Below are 14,295 nucleotides of genomic sequence, written 5' to 3'. Positions count from 1 at the left end.
AATGGGACTTTTTCTATGATCAGAATCTTGAGAGTTTAATTCTCTAGATTCAACTGTGAAGACGTAAGTCCACATTCATTTTAAGTCATTCACTAGTATTGTTTCTCCTTGGTCGAGATTCAACTACTGATGAGAAACTTCTGTCTTGCCATCACAGGGACCTCGGTCTTTAGTAGGCAATTAACTATTGTCTGACATGCGCATACCTCACGAGAATCATCATCTCGTCTCTCAACATCGCTGGTGAACAAGGTAGACGATTTGTCTGGTTATTCTCAGCATAACCCTTCAAAAGACAGGTGTCATGTTGTGACTACATCTTGGATGCGTGACAGTGCAGTCAGTTGGCATCTGCTGACGAGTCTGAGTCCTTCATGATCTGCACTGTGGACTTTGTATTGTTTGATCCAGATCAGTCATTACTTTGTCCTATTGGTGTGTTGCTGTACCCATGAAGGATCAACACCCTTCATTGAGTGTCAATGCCTTTATCCACTGCAGACTGCCAAGGCAGAAGTGTCCAATGACCCGTCTTTCTCCGAGTCTTATGAGATCGTGAGAGACTTCTCTGCAGTTGGAGACGTCCAGTGGATGGGTACATTTCATCACTCTGAAGAGTATGTCGGATAGGAAGGTAAATGAGGTCTCATTGCTACCATATTTATATCTTTCTTCCTTCGGGTCTGCCCACAGGACCTTGGAACCTCTTTTCTTTGGACTGGTGGTGGATGCTTGCAGGTTGTGTTTGCTTACCTAGCTCCTTCAAGAGGACACATTGCATCTCGCCTATGGTGTGTGGTTCTAGAGGTAAGAAAGATGCAAGAATGACTGGTCTCTCCACCTTCCCCTTCTCGTCCTTCTACTCCTCTTCCTTCAGGTTGCGATAGGACTCGAACTTACATTGGCTGGTCAGGCGATTGATGCAGTAAGCTTACACATCGAGCTTCCTTTCTATTTTTCTTATCAGAATCATAGAAGTAATCCCGCTCATTCCTCTAGCAGACTGGCAATAATGCAAACCCTTCCCAAAACTTTGCATTAATGCCTCTGACTCTAAATATTCTTCACAGCCCTTTTTGGATGATTCATGATTCCTCACTCATTTCGAAAAGGCCCAGAAGTCTGACTCTTGATCACGCAGCTCCTATACCCAGATCAAGTTGTCAGAGGCCACTCCTCGCTCTTACAACCAGGAGGAATAGCCCAGGTGTTTAGAACTCCAGTCAGTTCTAGAGGCTCATTCACATTCCTCCCACCAATCAGTGAGTCTTCTTTATGAAAAGACTGAGGGTTTGTATATCATGTAGGAACAAATCACAATTTTTAAAAGTAAATTGTATTTTTCCTAACGATACAAACCTGAGGTCCTTTACATTTATGCTCACCTCATGCCATCCCTTAATCTGAACCTGAGCCGAAAGGGAAATTGATTTACAAAAGGGCAGGCAGGCTTACCCACCTACCAGACGGTAGTTACTGCCTAACCACCTTGTTCAAGAATTTAACGGCTATAATTCAAGCCTACGCTGAAGGTAATTCATTATGTAGAGGACCTCAGGTTTGTATAGTTAGGAAAAATACAATTTACTTTAAAGAATTGTGATATTTCCTTCGAGATACCTTTCCAGAGGCACTCTGCCAATACCTTGGATACTATGACAAGATCAACTTAGGCTACCAGTATGACTCCTCCCAGGTTTAGGGGAGTATGAAAGGGACCTTTGCCTAGGAGAATCAGTGCTGATTCTCCTAGGCAAAGGTCCCTTTCATACTCCCCTAAACCTGGGAGGAGACATACTGGTAGCCCAAGTCGATAAGCAGCCACCTCCTCCACTGCACTAGCAATAACACTTTCATCAATTTTACCTACCTTGTTCATGAGAACTTTGACTGAAGCTACCCAATTGTTTCCTGGCCTGTAATATCATAGAAAATTACTGGTCTACACGCAGTTCAAGGCTGGCGACGGGATCGGGTTCGAGTGCAAGAGAGCCAGGGTTAAGATCAGGTTGTAAAGCTTGAAACAAGGGAACGGGTGTAACAGAAGGAGAATGAGAAAAAGACATCAGCATTAGCCTGACTAGCTAAGGCCTGCTTACCACTACCTCTAATAGGCACTTTTCTCTTTTTATCTCTATCAAGTTTTTCATATGAGTCTTTAAAGTCCATACCTTATTGCCAAATTCTAACATTTGTTACAATTCTGACCCCTACAACTAACGCAAACGGAATGCGTCATAAAAAACTTTGATTAGTCTAATACCTTACGCTTTGTGTACCAGAATTGGACATGCCGGCTACTAGTGTAAACAAAACCTGAGCCTAATTTGAGACAAAAGCAAGACAGAATCCAAATACTGGATTGCTGATAATAGCTCATCAATGCCAAAATGACTACCAAAGGTAAGGTAATTCACAAAAAGCCTGAGACATATATTCAAACTCTGCAGCTGCTGTAAACCAATGTTATGGTTACCAACAGCAGAAAACAACTGTCTTGTTTACTGGGTTGGTTTCACGCTTCCCCAGTAGTGGAGAGTAGTTGTCTAACCCAATAAAAATAGGGCTACCGCAAATTTCAAATTCTAGCTGCTGCGGATAGTGAAACTATAACTATGTAATCACTTGGTAAGTTGCATACATGAAACTAATAGCTACGTAATTACTTGGTAAATTACTTATACAAAAACCAATGCCAGGGCAATAAATCATGAAATATTAAGACTCAATTTTATTCCACATTTTTCAACCAAACTACATATACAATTATTAAACGTATACAATTATTAAGACTAAAGACTAGTTAGCAACCTATAAACAATTTAGCAGCAAAGTCTTGAAAGGTGACAAAAATAAAAAGAATATTTACCTAGACATTTCAAGCTGTCCTTTTGCACTTGATGCTCTGCTAGAGCCAGCCTGGTACCCTGAGGAGGAAGCAGCTCTTGAGCCACGGCCTCTGGCACGGCCCCTCTGGGATCCACGACCCCTAATATGTCATAAATAAAAAATATGTAGCAAAGAATTTAACATCACATTCATATACAAAATATTCTTAAACTTTTACACTTGAAATAATAAGACAAACAAGATATTGTCAGCTTCATTTTTAAATTACATTAAATGTTCATATTGTGATTTTCACCTACAGCTGACAATGGAATATTCACCGACACATCTAATTTTTCCCTACTAATAATAAATGTTTTCATTTCAATTAAAAATATCATTCCAATATCTATACATCAGGAATGAAGTAGGGCCGAGAGAGGATAAGGGATCTTAATATGGACTTTATCAGCCTAAAAAGGTATCTGGGGACAATAATAAGACACTGTGGACAACTTGGATGAAGAAGTTAACCTTCAAATTCAAGTCAAGTGGTACAACTGGAGGAGGTAACAGGCATATTCTGCATTAAGAGAGCCAATAGTATTAGGTGGAAGGGCAAGGTACATTAGGCAGTGGTAAGACCTTCTATACATGTTATGTCGTATGGGCTAGAAGCAGCACTACCAAAGTAAACACAACAAAATAAGTTAGATGTGTCTAAAACGAGGATGCTCGGAAGGATGAGTGGGGTGATGAGAAGAGATAGTTTAAGAAATTAATAAATAAAAAGACAACAAACTCACTGAGTTGTCTAAGAAAGTACCACTGTATACTGTGATAGTTTGGTCACATGAAGAGGAGAGGAGATCGTGATGACACATTGCAGAAGAGATCACGGAAGTAGAAGAGCTAAGGACAAAAAAGAGAGGAAGGCCTAAAAGAGGAAGAAGAGACTGTTCAGAAAGAAGAGAGACAAAGGAATAGACGAAGGGAGGACAGAACCCTCACTAGGGATTAAGCTGAAAGGAAGCACTACAGCTACCTGTACACTGTATAAAACCTTACTACATCTTTACATACTCTAGACACCCAAAGGATTAAAGCTAGGTTTTTTTCACTCTACAGTATTTATAATACTATAATGTACTTTACAGTACTACTGTACAGTAAATTCTATAGTACTATACTGCATGCCAGGAACGGAACCCCTGCCGCTAACCAAGGGCTGCCAGTACTACTTATTTTCATACTGCTATTATTACCATGTTTTATCTCCTCCAAGGTTTTACCTCTTATATTTTGTGCATTAAAAATCCTTTATTCTATTACTATTTTGTAATTTTCAGTGTCTTCCGTGATATCATCTGTTACATTTGACATGGTTCATCCAACTCTTAAACATTTTCCTATGCAAGCAGAAACTATCCAAACTAGACTTTCTCCTTTTGTTTCCTTTTACCCTTGTACACTTCCTACCCAGTTATCTTAGTTTTCTTACAACTACATTTACTTCAAACAAAAAGAAAGTTGTAGAAAAAAAAGATAAGATGTTCCATTACATATTACAGTGTTCCAATACTGAATTTAATCATAAAGAAAAATATGACAACTTATAGTGTCATGCAATGAAAGGCATAACTGACACCATAATCTTACGTACCTTGTTGGTTTTGATGAGCTGTCACCCATTTCAGCATCAAATATAATTTCATCATCATCATCATCACTGTCTATACGATGTTTAGAGCGTGTCCTATTGGGGTCATTAAGCACAGCTGCTGCCTGTAAGAGTGACCTTTACTGAATTATATCACAGTAGCAATACTAAGGTTTCTACTAATATTAAGAATGCAGACTATAAATTCAAAGGATGAAATGCAGTGAGTCTACCACTAACATTTCAGCAATATGGTTCCCCTCTAGCAAAGGCACCGTAAAATGTACCAGCCAATTACTACCATGAATTAAACACTTGTATAATTTTCTAGATTTGCCAACACTTTCAGTACAGGAGAGCAAATATGGACAAGTCACGGTTCTTTTTGCAAGTGCAACCACTACCTCTTTTTCTCTCTTAAAACCCCCTGCCCCTTGCCATACTTTCATTTGTGGGTGATGCTGCTAATCATTTTACTTAGCTGTGTCTCAAACATGAGTGAGCCAAAGTTGCTACATGTGTAATTGAGTATCTTATTCAAGACTAAGCAAATGGTGCACTGTCCTTTCATGAGGACCCAGAATCTGCCTTCTGCAATGCCAAGTGACTGTTGGCTTTTAAGGAGATCTTCAATCTCAAGGGTTGTGTGAAAAATATCATGGAGCCATAAGTAACCCATGAAGTGGTAAAGCATGGAGGAAGTTGCCTCAACACATCAGTCTCTCAGTCTTCTTCTTTACAAGCTTGTCCCTATTTGTCTTCAACACATTCTTCCATTTCCTTCGGTTCAGTGCATCTTCCTCACTCTAATCCCAACTCCCGCTTATCTCTCTACCTAACCTTCTTCTACCTGGTAGTCCCATATACATCATCTTCCTTATCAGGTGGTCTTCCTCTTGTCTCTATATGTCCATACCATCTCAGTCTACTTTCCCTCACCTTGGTTGAAACAGGTGCTATTTTGAATGCCTCTAAAATGTTCGTTCCTAACCTTATCCTTTCTAGTACGTCCACATTGCCATCTCAACATCCTCATCTCAGTCACATCAATCATGCTCTCATCTCCTCTTAGCTACCCATGTTTCGAACGAATACAACATTGTAGGTCTCACAACCTGGGGCTGGATCTTGCTCTTTAGTTTTATCAGCATCCTACGATTACAGAGCACACCATATTTCCTCCAGCTACTCCACCCTGACTGTATCCTTCTGGTCAACTCTTCATCTAGGTCTCCTGTATTTTGGATCACAGACCCCCAGATATTTAAAACTCTCTACCTCTTCTAACTTATGAAAATCAGTCTCAAGATATACTTTTTTTCTCTTTCTGCTTCCTCAAATTCACAACACATTCCAAATCTTGATTCTATTTATTCTCAGACCCCTCTCCTCCAGACAGTTCCTCCATCCCTCCACTTTAATATTTAGTTCTTTCTCATCAGCTACACACAAAAATCCATCATCTGCATACAGTATTGTCTTGGGGATTTCATGTCTCAGATCTGTGAGTACATCTAAGCAACAGAGTGAATAAGAATGGGCTTAAGGCTGACCCTTGGTGAAGGCCTACCTATACATTGAATCCCAAGCAGTCTCCCGCTTCACATCGAATCGTTGTTGAACAATTTTCATGCATATCCCTACCAGATTTACATATCCTTCAGATATTCCACCAGCCCTTAAACTTCCCCAAATCTCTTCACGTGGTACACAGTCATATGTTTTTTCCAGATCAATAAATATATAAAAGTTCTTCTTCCTTCTCTATATTTCTCTGTTAGCTGTCAAACAGAAAATATTGCATCTTTTGCGCTCTTGCCTGGCATGAAACCCTGTTGGATGTCTGAAACATGCACCAACCCTTTCAATCTTCCATCTATGATTCTCTCCCAGACTTTGAAGGTATGAGATAGTAATTTTAGCCCTCTATAGTTTGAACATTCCATTACATCTCCCTTTCCTTTGTATATGGGGATCAGAATACTCATCCTCCAGGCAGCTAGCATCCTTCCACCTTTCAGAATAGCATTTAGCAGCTTATAACGCACCATTACTCCATCTTGACCCAAATACAGTATGGTCCCCAATTATGCAAGAATTTGGTCGATCCACGGCCTCGCAGAATTGGAAATTTGCATATTTCAAAACACATACCATATGGGAATAATTCCATTAGGGGCGAAGCAAATGGCAACTTACCCAGTCTAGACAACTTTTTTATACTACCCATTTTCAATACTTTTTATGTACTATACTGTAATTTTTTCTAATATGAAATTGTTCTTATGGATAAATAAAACATTAGAAAGCTTTTAATAACTTGAAAAAGTTTAAAATTACACACAGGATGGTGAAAACTCCCACATGTAAACAATGACAGCATTGGGTGCAAGTGTACTGTGCGATACAGTCATTTCCTTTAAAAAAATCTTTTGGATGGAATTTCCTCTACATATCCTCTCCTAAAAAACCTTCAAACTCCTCTATCTCATCCTCCATGAAGAGTTCTTCTGCTGAAGGAAGGCTTTGTGAACCATTTGAGGTTTCGGGGACTGGCGGATCATGCGTGTCTTCACTTCCGTTAGGCCTAACAAACTTGGTTCTTTGTCTGGCACATTCACTATGTAATCATTTTCATATAAATTTATTCTATGATAAAAAAAAACCTGATGAAAATTCAAAATTTGATATGAAATAACAATTTCTTAAAAAGAAATGATAAAAATTCAAAATTCAACATGAAATGACAGTTTCTTGAAAAGTTTAGATAGAATGATTCTCTCTCTATCTCTCTCAAACACATCTGCTTCTCTGTTAATCACTTTTACTAGTCATTTTCATCAAAACCTATTTCAACAATAGAAAATATTAATGATCAAATGCCAAAAGTTAGTCAAAACAAGTTCACCTAGACCGATCATTCATACACACTGCACTATGACGTCACAAATGCGCGAGGCATTGCCTTCCGTCTTAGCTAATGGCTGAGCAGGAAACCTTTCTCTCGCATTCCCCCTTGGAGGAATAATAGTTTTTTTTCCTCCCAGCATTCCCCATACCTTCACTCAGATACCAGGAACCCCCCCCCCACCCCCCAAATACTTGAAAAGACAATAGATTTGATACATTTTGCAGCGTGTGACTCACAGATTTTGAACGGCTTCGCAGATACAGAAAATCTATTTTTGAGAACTAACGACGACATAAAAAGGGAATCTCACAATTCGAACACGCATTATCCGGGACCGGACTGTACTTCCAAATCTCTGCCGGTAACTTGCCTTGTCCCATTACTTTTCCGTTCTTCATTCTTTTCAAGGCTCCCTCAACTTCCCCTCATGTTATCTCTTGAATTGGACCAGAAATGCTCTCCATTTCCTCTGTTGGTATTCTTTCATTTTCTTCATTCATTAAACTTTCAAAATAGCTTTCCCATCTTTCCTTTATTTCATCTTCGCCTCTCAAAACATTGCCATTTTCATACTTAATTGTTCTGACTACTTTTACATCTTTACCTCTTTGATTTTGCTCTGCTGAGATTCTAAATATTTTCTTATCCCCTTCCACTGTTTCTAGTTCTTCATAAAGTTTATCCTGCTTTTCCCTCTTTTCTTCACTCACTGCACACTTTGCAATCCTATACTATTCCTCACCTTCATTTTCCTCTGATGTTTTCCAGATCTTCAGTTTCTCTCTCTTGGTCTTAAGGATGTTTCCTTTTTCTTCACTTCACCACCAGGTCTCTTAGCCATTCTTTCTTATACCAGATGATCTTCCACATATCTCTATTCCTATTGTCTTTATAATACCTGCTATCACACACCAGGTGTTGCCTATATCCTGTAAGCTATATAGTCCAACTTCAACAAGCTCATTTCTAACTCTACCTACAAAAGCTCCATGTTTCTCTGCATCTTTCAATTTCCACCAACAGATCTTTCTAATACCCCTTCTTCTTTGCTTTAACTCTAATATCTGTCAGTACGGTTTTATGTTGGCTTGTCACTTGCTCATAAGGCAGGGTTTTACAGTTCTTGACTTCTGCCACAAAATATATAATCAATTTGGGAGAAAAAATTACCACTTCTATATGCTATCAAGTGGTTTTCTCGTTTGATGAACATTGTGTTAACGATTTTCATTCTACGTATATGATAGGGCAAAGTCAAGAATACTCAATCCCTCATCATTTTGCACTCCTAGACCATGCCCCCTTGGACCTCTTCAAATCCTCTACTAGTAGCACCGACATATCCATTAAAATCTCCCCCCACCAATAATTTTTCATTAATTGATACCTTGTGTAAGGCTCCATCCAATTTCATCCAAAAGGTTTCCTTTTCAACCTGGGGGCTCCTAACCTGCAGTGCATAGACACTTACCATGCTCCAATTTTCTCCAAACCATTCTAATTTCATTTCAATGATACGATCATTTACTCTAACCACTTCCAGAACATTGTCATTCAGATCAAGGGATAAAATTATTCTCACTCCTTTCCTTCTTCCATTTATTCCAACATAGTATATCATGTATCCTGCGCAAATTTCTGCCACTCGTTCTCCCTTCCACTTTGTTTCCTGTACTAGCAGAATGTAAATTTTCTTCATCATTTTAACTATTTCAAAGCTTTTACCTGTCATGTTCCCTGCGGTAAGTGAGGCCACTCTGACATCTTTTGGGTTGTCAAATCTATATCAGACTTTCTTTTTTTTAATTTGCTGGCAGATGACCACGACAGTAAAATAGCTGATATATTGATAAAGTCTCAGCATGGCTGACGGACAAGCTGATGTGATAAGTACATTCAGCAGCACAGCAGAAGACAGGCTTTTCTCAAAACCTCCAGAATTGCACCCCAAACCTACTGTATTCAACACAACAGGCAAAACTATCTTACTCATCACAACAAAAATGACATTTTCATGATTATAAAATAAAATCTTATATATAATTACCAAGTAATTACATATAGCCATTGAATCCTAACCTATGGCAGTTTAAAAATTAAAAATGCATGCAGTGGCACTTCTATCATTTGTGTGTAAACGAGGTCCTGCTCACTATCCAGGACTTAGAGGAATAAACTGGCAAAGAGTTCAATTTGTTTCATGCTCTAATGTCCATGCAAGTGGAGGGTAGGCTCTGACCATGTAATTACTTGGTATGTACATATAAAACTTTGTTTTATCATAAAAATGACTTTTTAACAAGTAAATTACCAAGTTATTACTTAGTTGATTCCACATTGTTAAGAGGTAGGAAAAGCATTGACATATTCTACTCCAAAGCATTATCAAGGTAATGAATTTGAAATAGAAAGGTTGCTAGCATTAAATATGTATATACTTGTTGTTTCCTTACCTGTTGTGAGAGTGGCTGCAGGTGGGTACTGCCTCAACTTGCAGTGGGCGTAGCAGTGTGGCAAAGGGTCACACCTACATAATGGGAAACTTTGCAGTGGAGGAAGTGCAACCTATGCTAACAAAGTTTAAAGGATGCCCTTGCCTTGGCCATAGACCATAATGCAAAAGAACACTATCACTTACACCACATAATAAAACACCACAACCCAAACCATTAATAAAACACTAAACTGGTGGGTACTCTAAGTACAAAGTACCCCCAGGCTTCCCATAGACACAAAAACCTTAATTCATGGCGAGTGGATAGCAAAGGGACAGTGAATTCACTAAGGTTCCTCTCCAAATACCATGCCAGCCACAGATAAACGTCCTAAAGTGTTACAATTTTCAAACACAGACTCTATGTCCTTGGGGCAGTGTGAGATGAAGACACTTGCACCTCCAGAAAGTTGACTGTAAGATCGTTGAAAGACATACGTATGTCTAAATGCTAGGGAAGTAGGGAAGTTGCGACTGCCCTAATTTCGTGAGCCTTAGCTATAAGTACAGGCAGTCCCCGGCTTATGACAGGCTTGGCTTACGACATTCCGAAATTAGAATGCTTTTCAATTATATTTATCAAAAATTATTTCCAGGTTTACAACGCATGTTCCAGGGTTATGACGCCTACAACGCTGATCTAGCAGAAGAAATATAACTCCAAAAATGCAAAATAATCAATATGTGAAGGCTTTTTATGAAAAGCACAATAAGAATGCAGTTTACATAGTTTTTAATACACCCAAAGCATTAAAAGTAAGGTTTTCTTAGGCTTTTAAACAATGTTCCGGCTTACGATGATTTTCAGCTTACAACGCGTCTCAAGAATGGAACCTCCGTCGTAACACGGGGACTGCCTGTAAAGGCAAGGGATCCTCTGAATCTGTGAGTGAGCTTCTGATATCAACTCCCTCAGAAAACATGAAATAACATTTTTAGAAAGAGAATGAACCAGGCTTCTTACAGAGCACCAGAAGTGGCGCAATGGTCTTCTAACCCCGTCTGTCTGGTGAAAGTAGTACCTGAGGGACCTCACAAGGCAAAGGAGCCTCTCTTCTTCCTCTGGCTCTAAGATATCCACAAGATTCTTGATAATGAATAAACGAGGCCAGGACTTGGACAGGGCCTTGTTTTTAGCCAGGAAATTAAGAGACAGTGAGTCAACTGCTTCTTGTGCAAAACCTACTTCTTGTCCATTGCCTGCAACTTACTGCTATGCTTGGTGGTAGCCAAAGCCACTAAGAAGAATGTCTTTTTGGTGAGATTCCTAAGTAAGACAGATTAGAGAGGTTCGAACAAGGACCTGAGAGCCATTTCAGTACAATATCCAAATTCCAAGTAACGTTGGAAGAACTTTCTTGCTTTATCGTCTCAAAGGATTTGATTAGGTTGCCAATGTCTTTGTTAGAGGAGCGATCCATTCCTCTATGTTTAAAATCTGAGCTCAGCAGCAACCCGTACCATTTAATGGTAAGGGTTGATTATTTTGTGACAGACTTCAGGAATAATAAAAAATTGGCTATTTGATTTAAAGATGTTTGCAAAAGAAGAGATGTTATAATGTCAAATGTAAATATTAGTATTTTAAAACTCAAATTGTATCTGCAAAGCAAAACATACCTCATCTTCTAATTCCTCTGCTCTCTTCCTCCGTAAACGTTCATCTCTGTATTCTTGAATCTTTTGAACTACTTGTTCATCCTCTGGTTCCACATCTGCTTCTACTAGGTATTTCCGGGTCTTTTTGATTTGATGCCTGAGGGTAAAACAATTTAACAGCGGAACATTATACAAAATAGTTATGCTTATTTTTACAATAATGCAGCTTCTGGTGACTAAGACGGGCAATTAAAAACAAAACTTTTAATGAGACAAACTTACTTGACAATATCAACTAATGCACTGCTATCCTCCTTTTCAATGTAAGATTGGACACTAAGAGCCAAACCTCTCTCAGTTAAAAGAGACAGCTGCCGATTATCATCTTCCATTTCATCAAAGTACTTCTTCACAAGGTCTTCCACTCTAGTCTGCATATTTTTACAAAGGAAAATCTTATCAGCTATTTACTCGCAAAATCTAACACCTTTCAGGCTAATTACTCTACATCTAGCAAGTAACATCAATGTTTAAGCAAACCAATATAAGAAGTACTGTAAAGCAAAAGGTAAGTTACCCAATAATAATGAGGCAATAATGACATATATCTGAATTGTACAACGAAATTATGCATGCTGGTAAATTACAAGAAAAGGGTATAGACATGTTTTATATAAGCAAATCTCCAAGTACTGTGACTGCTAGTCTTGTGACAAGTAATAGTAAATATAACATAAAACAAAGCACTCACTGTCACTTCAAATAAGGCATCCATGTTCTCATCATCTACACCACTTTCAACCTTCTTCTTCTTCTGCTGGACTTCTTTCTTGAACAGGATCATGTCATTAGGGTTGGCCAACAGCTCTTCAAACATATGACCAAACCTAACTGTGTTAAACATTTGATCTTCATGACTATATTCAACTCGCAATCTTATCAAAGGTTTTTTGGGTTGCCGAGGATGACCTAAAATAGAATAGTAATCAATTTCAATTACCTGTGGTACAAAGCAAATTTATGTGCAATACTTAAAAATACATCTGCTTTCTTTATTCTAAGGTAGCAAGCCATCTATGAGCACTGGTCCATCAAGAGCACGTGCATTAAAAATTAAGGTTCAGCATATTTGAAAACATGCTGACTAACTGCAATCTTGAATTTATTGTGTGCTGAACACTATGTGAAAGCCAACAGGTTGATGCCATTTGTAAACATACTCGGTTGCATGCTACCCACTCTGTGATTCTGAAATTAAGTCTTGTTCTTTTACTATCGTACTTATATTACGTGGACCTTTTGTTTCATTGGTATAAAAGAAAAAAAAATCAACCCATGGCTAATAATCTTGTAAAATATATCATTACCATTAAGAGAAATCTTCATACAGTACCTGTGAGTAGTCCTTCAGCTTTCTTCAACATCTCCCGAACGTGATTTTCAACAAAACGTTTCACAACAATTTCACCTTTTTCACCAAGTCCATGGTCCCCTAAATTCAGGTCCTTAAAAAGAAAAAAAATTTATTTCTTTACGAACCTATTGTTAATAACGAGCATACATTCATGGTTTCAAAAGTCCAAGGCACTTCAATCTATAGTTTGACACTCAAAACAGCAGTGGTACCCTTCAACTGCCAATTCATTCCTGGGGCCCATATCCTTACTGATTAAGTGTTTACATGAATGCTTTATTTCTAATTTTCTGCTTATTGCTTATTTGTGAGGACAATGAAACTGTACTAAAAATCTTGTACATATAGTACAGTCATTTCACAGTCTTACCTTGATTCACCTCAGCACAACACTACAGATCATAAACAACTACAACATAGCCTTACTTTCATATAGTACAATTTTTGTCTATATGATTTACAAATGTAGGTGAACAAAAATGTAATCTCAAAATATATTTTATTCTGATAAGACCTAATGGTTAAAGCCAGTCTCAGTATGTTAAAAAAAGGTAAAGAAAAAAAAATGCTTCTAAACTTTTGTCTTAAAAAAAAAAAAGAACTCCCAAACTTACCTCAAAAACAAAGGGCCTCACTGTCTTCAACTTATACTTATCCACTTTGAATTTTTTGTCATGAGTCACTTCTAAGATGGCAACGTGTTTTTCCGCAGATTCACCAGCACATAGAGATGTTGCAACTGAACTGCCTGTCCAATCATTTGATTTATAATTAGCTAAACATCTGTAGGATGCAAATGCATGGAACATACTTAGCATTAATTTTAAAGTGTACCATTAATTTTGTGCATTGAAAGCCAAGATATGTGAATGCACTTCTTGTAATTCAGGAATGTTTTTCACTATATCAAAATGAGAAAAAGCACTGCATGAATATAATACAGAAAAAGTGTGAGTTTACCAAGGTGGCTGCAATATCAAAACATTTTAAGTAATGCATCAGTAAGAGCACGTGACATTTTAACATTCGGTGGGGGCTCTGTTCTCGGCCGGGTGCCGATAAGCAAAAACCTCCATTAACCAAAACTCTGCGATTTACAGCGCTTATGGCACCAAGTTTCGGTTAATGGCACCTCTGTTAGGTATTTTATGGCGCCATAACTCTATTATCGGCACCATATGGCACCGATAACCAAAACTTGGCCGGTTGTGGCGCCATAAAACCGAAATGCCATAACCGAGTCCACCAATAACCAGGGACCCATTTATGCATTTCTTTAGTAAGCTCACCTTCAGACCCAGTACTGAGGGAAGGTTTCACGAATGCTTTTCCTTCTGGTTCTAACAGGGGAAGAAGTCATACACCATCTCTTTTAAGTTCTATAATAA

At 38.3% G+C, this 14,295-nt stretch overlaps 2 protein-coding genes across 2 annotated transcripts in view; one reads left to right on the top strand and one right to left on the bottom strand.

The window, feature by feature from the left end:
• Positions 1 to 14,295, top strand: part of LOC135209963 (double-strand break repair protein MRE11-like) — a 185,147-nt gene that overhangs the window by 123,050 nt on the left and 47,802 nt on the right.
• Positions 1 to 14,295, bottom strand: part of LOC135210142 (double-strand break repair protein MRE11-like) — a 71,088-nt gene that overhangs the window by 18,331 nt on the left and 38,462 nt on the right. The window contains exons 6-12 of the mRNA XM_064242961.1: positions 13,522 to 13,655; positions 12,887 to 12,998; positions 12,245 to 12,462; positions 11,776 to 11,924; positions 11,515 to 11,650; positions 4,493 to 4,614; positions 2,870 to 2,989 (exon numbers count right to left, since the gene is read on the bottom strand). Coding sequence (XP_064099031.1) covers positions 2,870 to 2,989; positions 4,493 to 4,614; positions 11,515 to 11,650; positions 11,776 to 11,924; positions 12,245 to 12,462; positions 12,887 to 12,998; positions 13,522 to 13,655 — 991 coding nt within the window. The remainder of the gene's footprint in view (positions 1 to 2,869; positions 2,990 to 4,492; positions 4,615 to 11,514; positions 11,651 to 11,775; positions 11,925 to 12,244; positions 12,463 to 12,886; positions 12,999 to 13,521; positions 13,656 to 14,295) is intronic.

Source organism: Macrobrachium nipponense, chromosome 39 (assembly GCF_015104395.2).
Source record: "Macrobrachium nipponense isolate FS-2020 chromosome 39, ASM1510439v2, whole genome shotgun sequence".
NCBI classification, from domain to species: domain Eukaryota; kingdom Metazoa; phylum Arthropoda; class Malacostraca; order Decapoda; family Palaemonidae; genus Macrobrachium; species Macrobrachium nipponense.
Note: the sequence above shows the minus strand (reverse complement) of the source record. Positions and strands in the feature narration are given on the sequence as shown.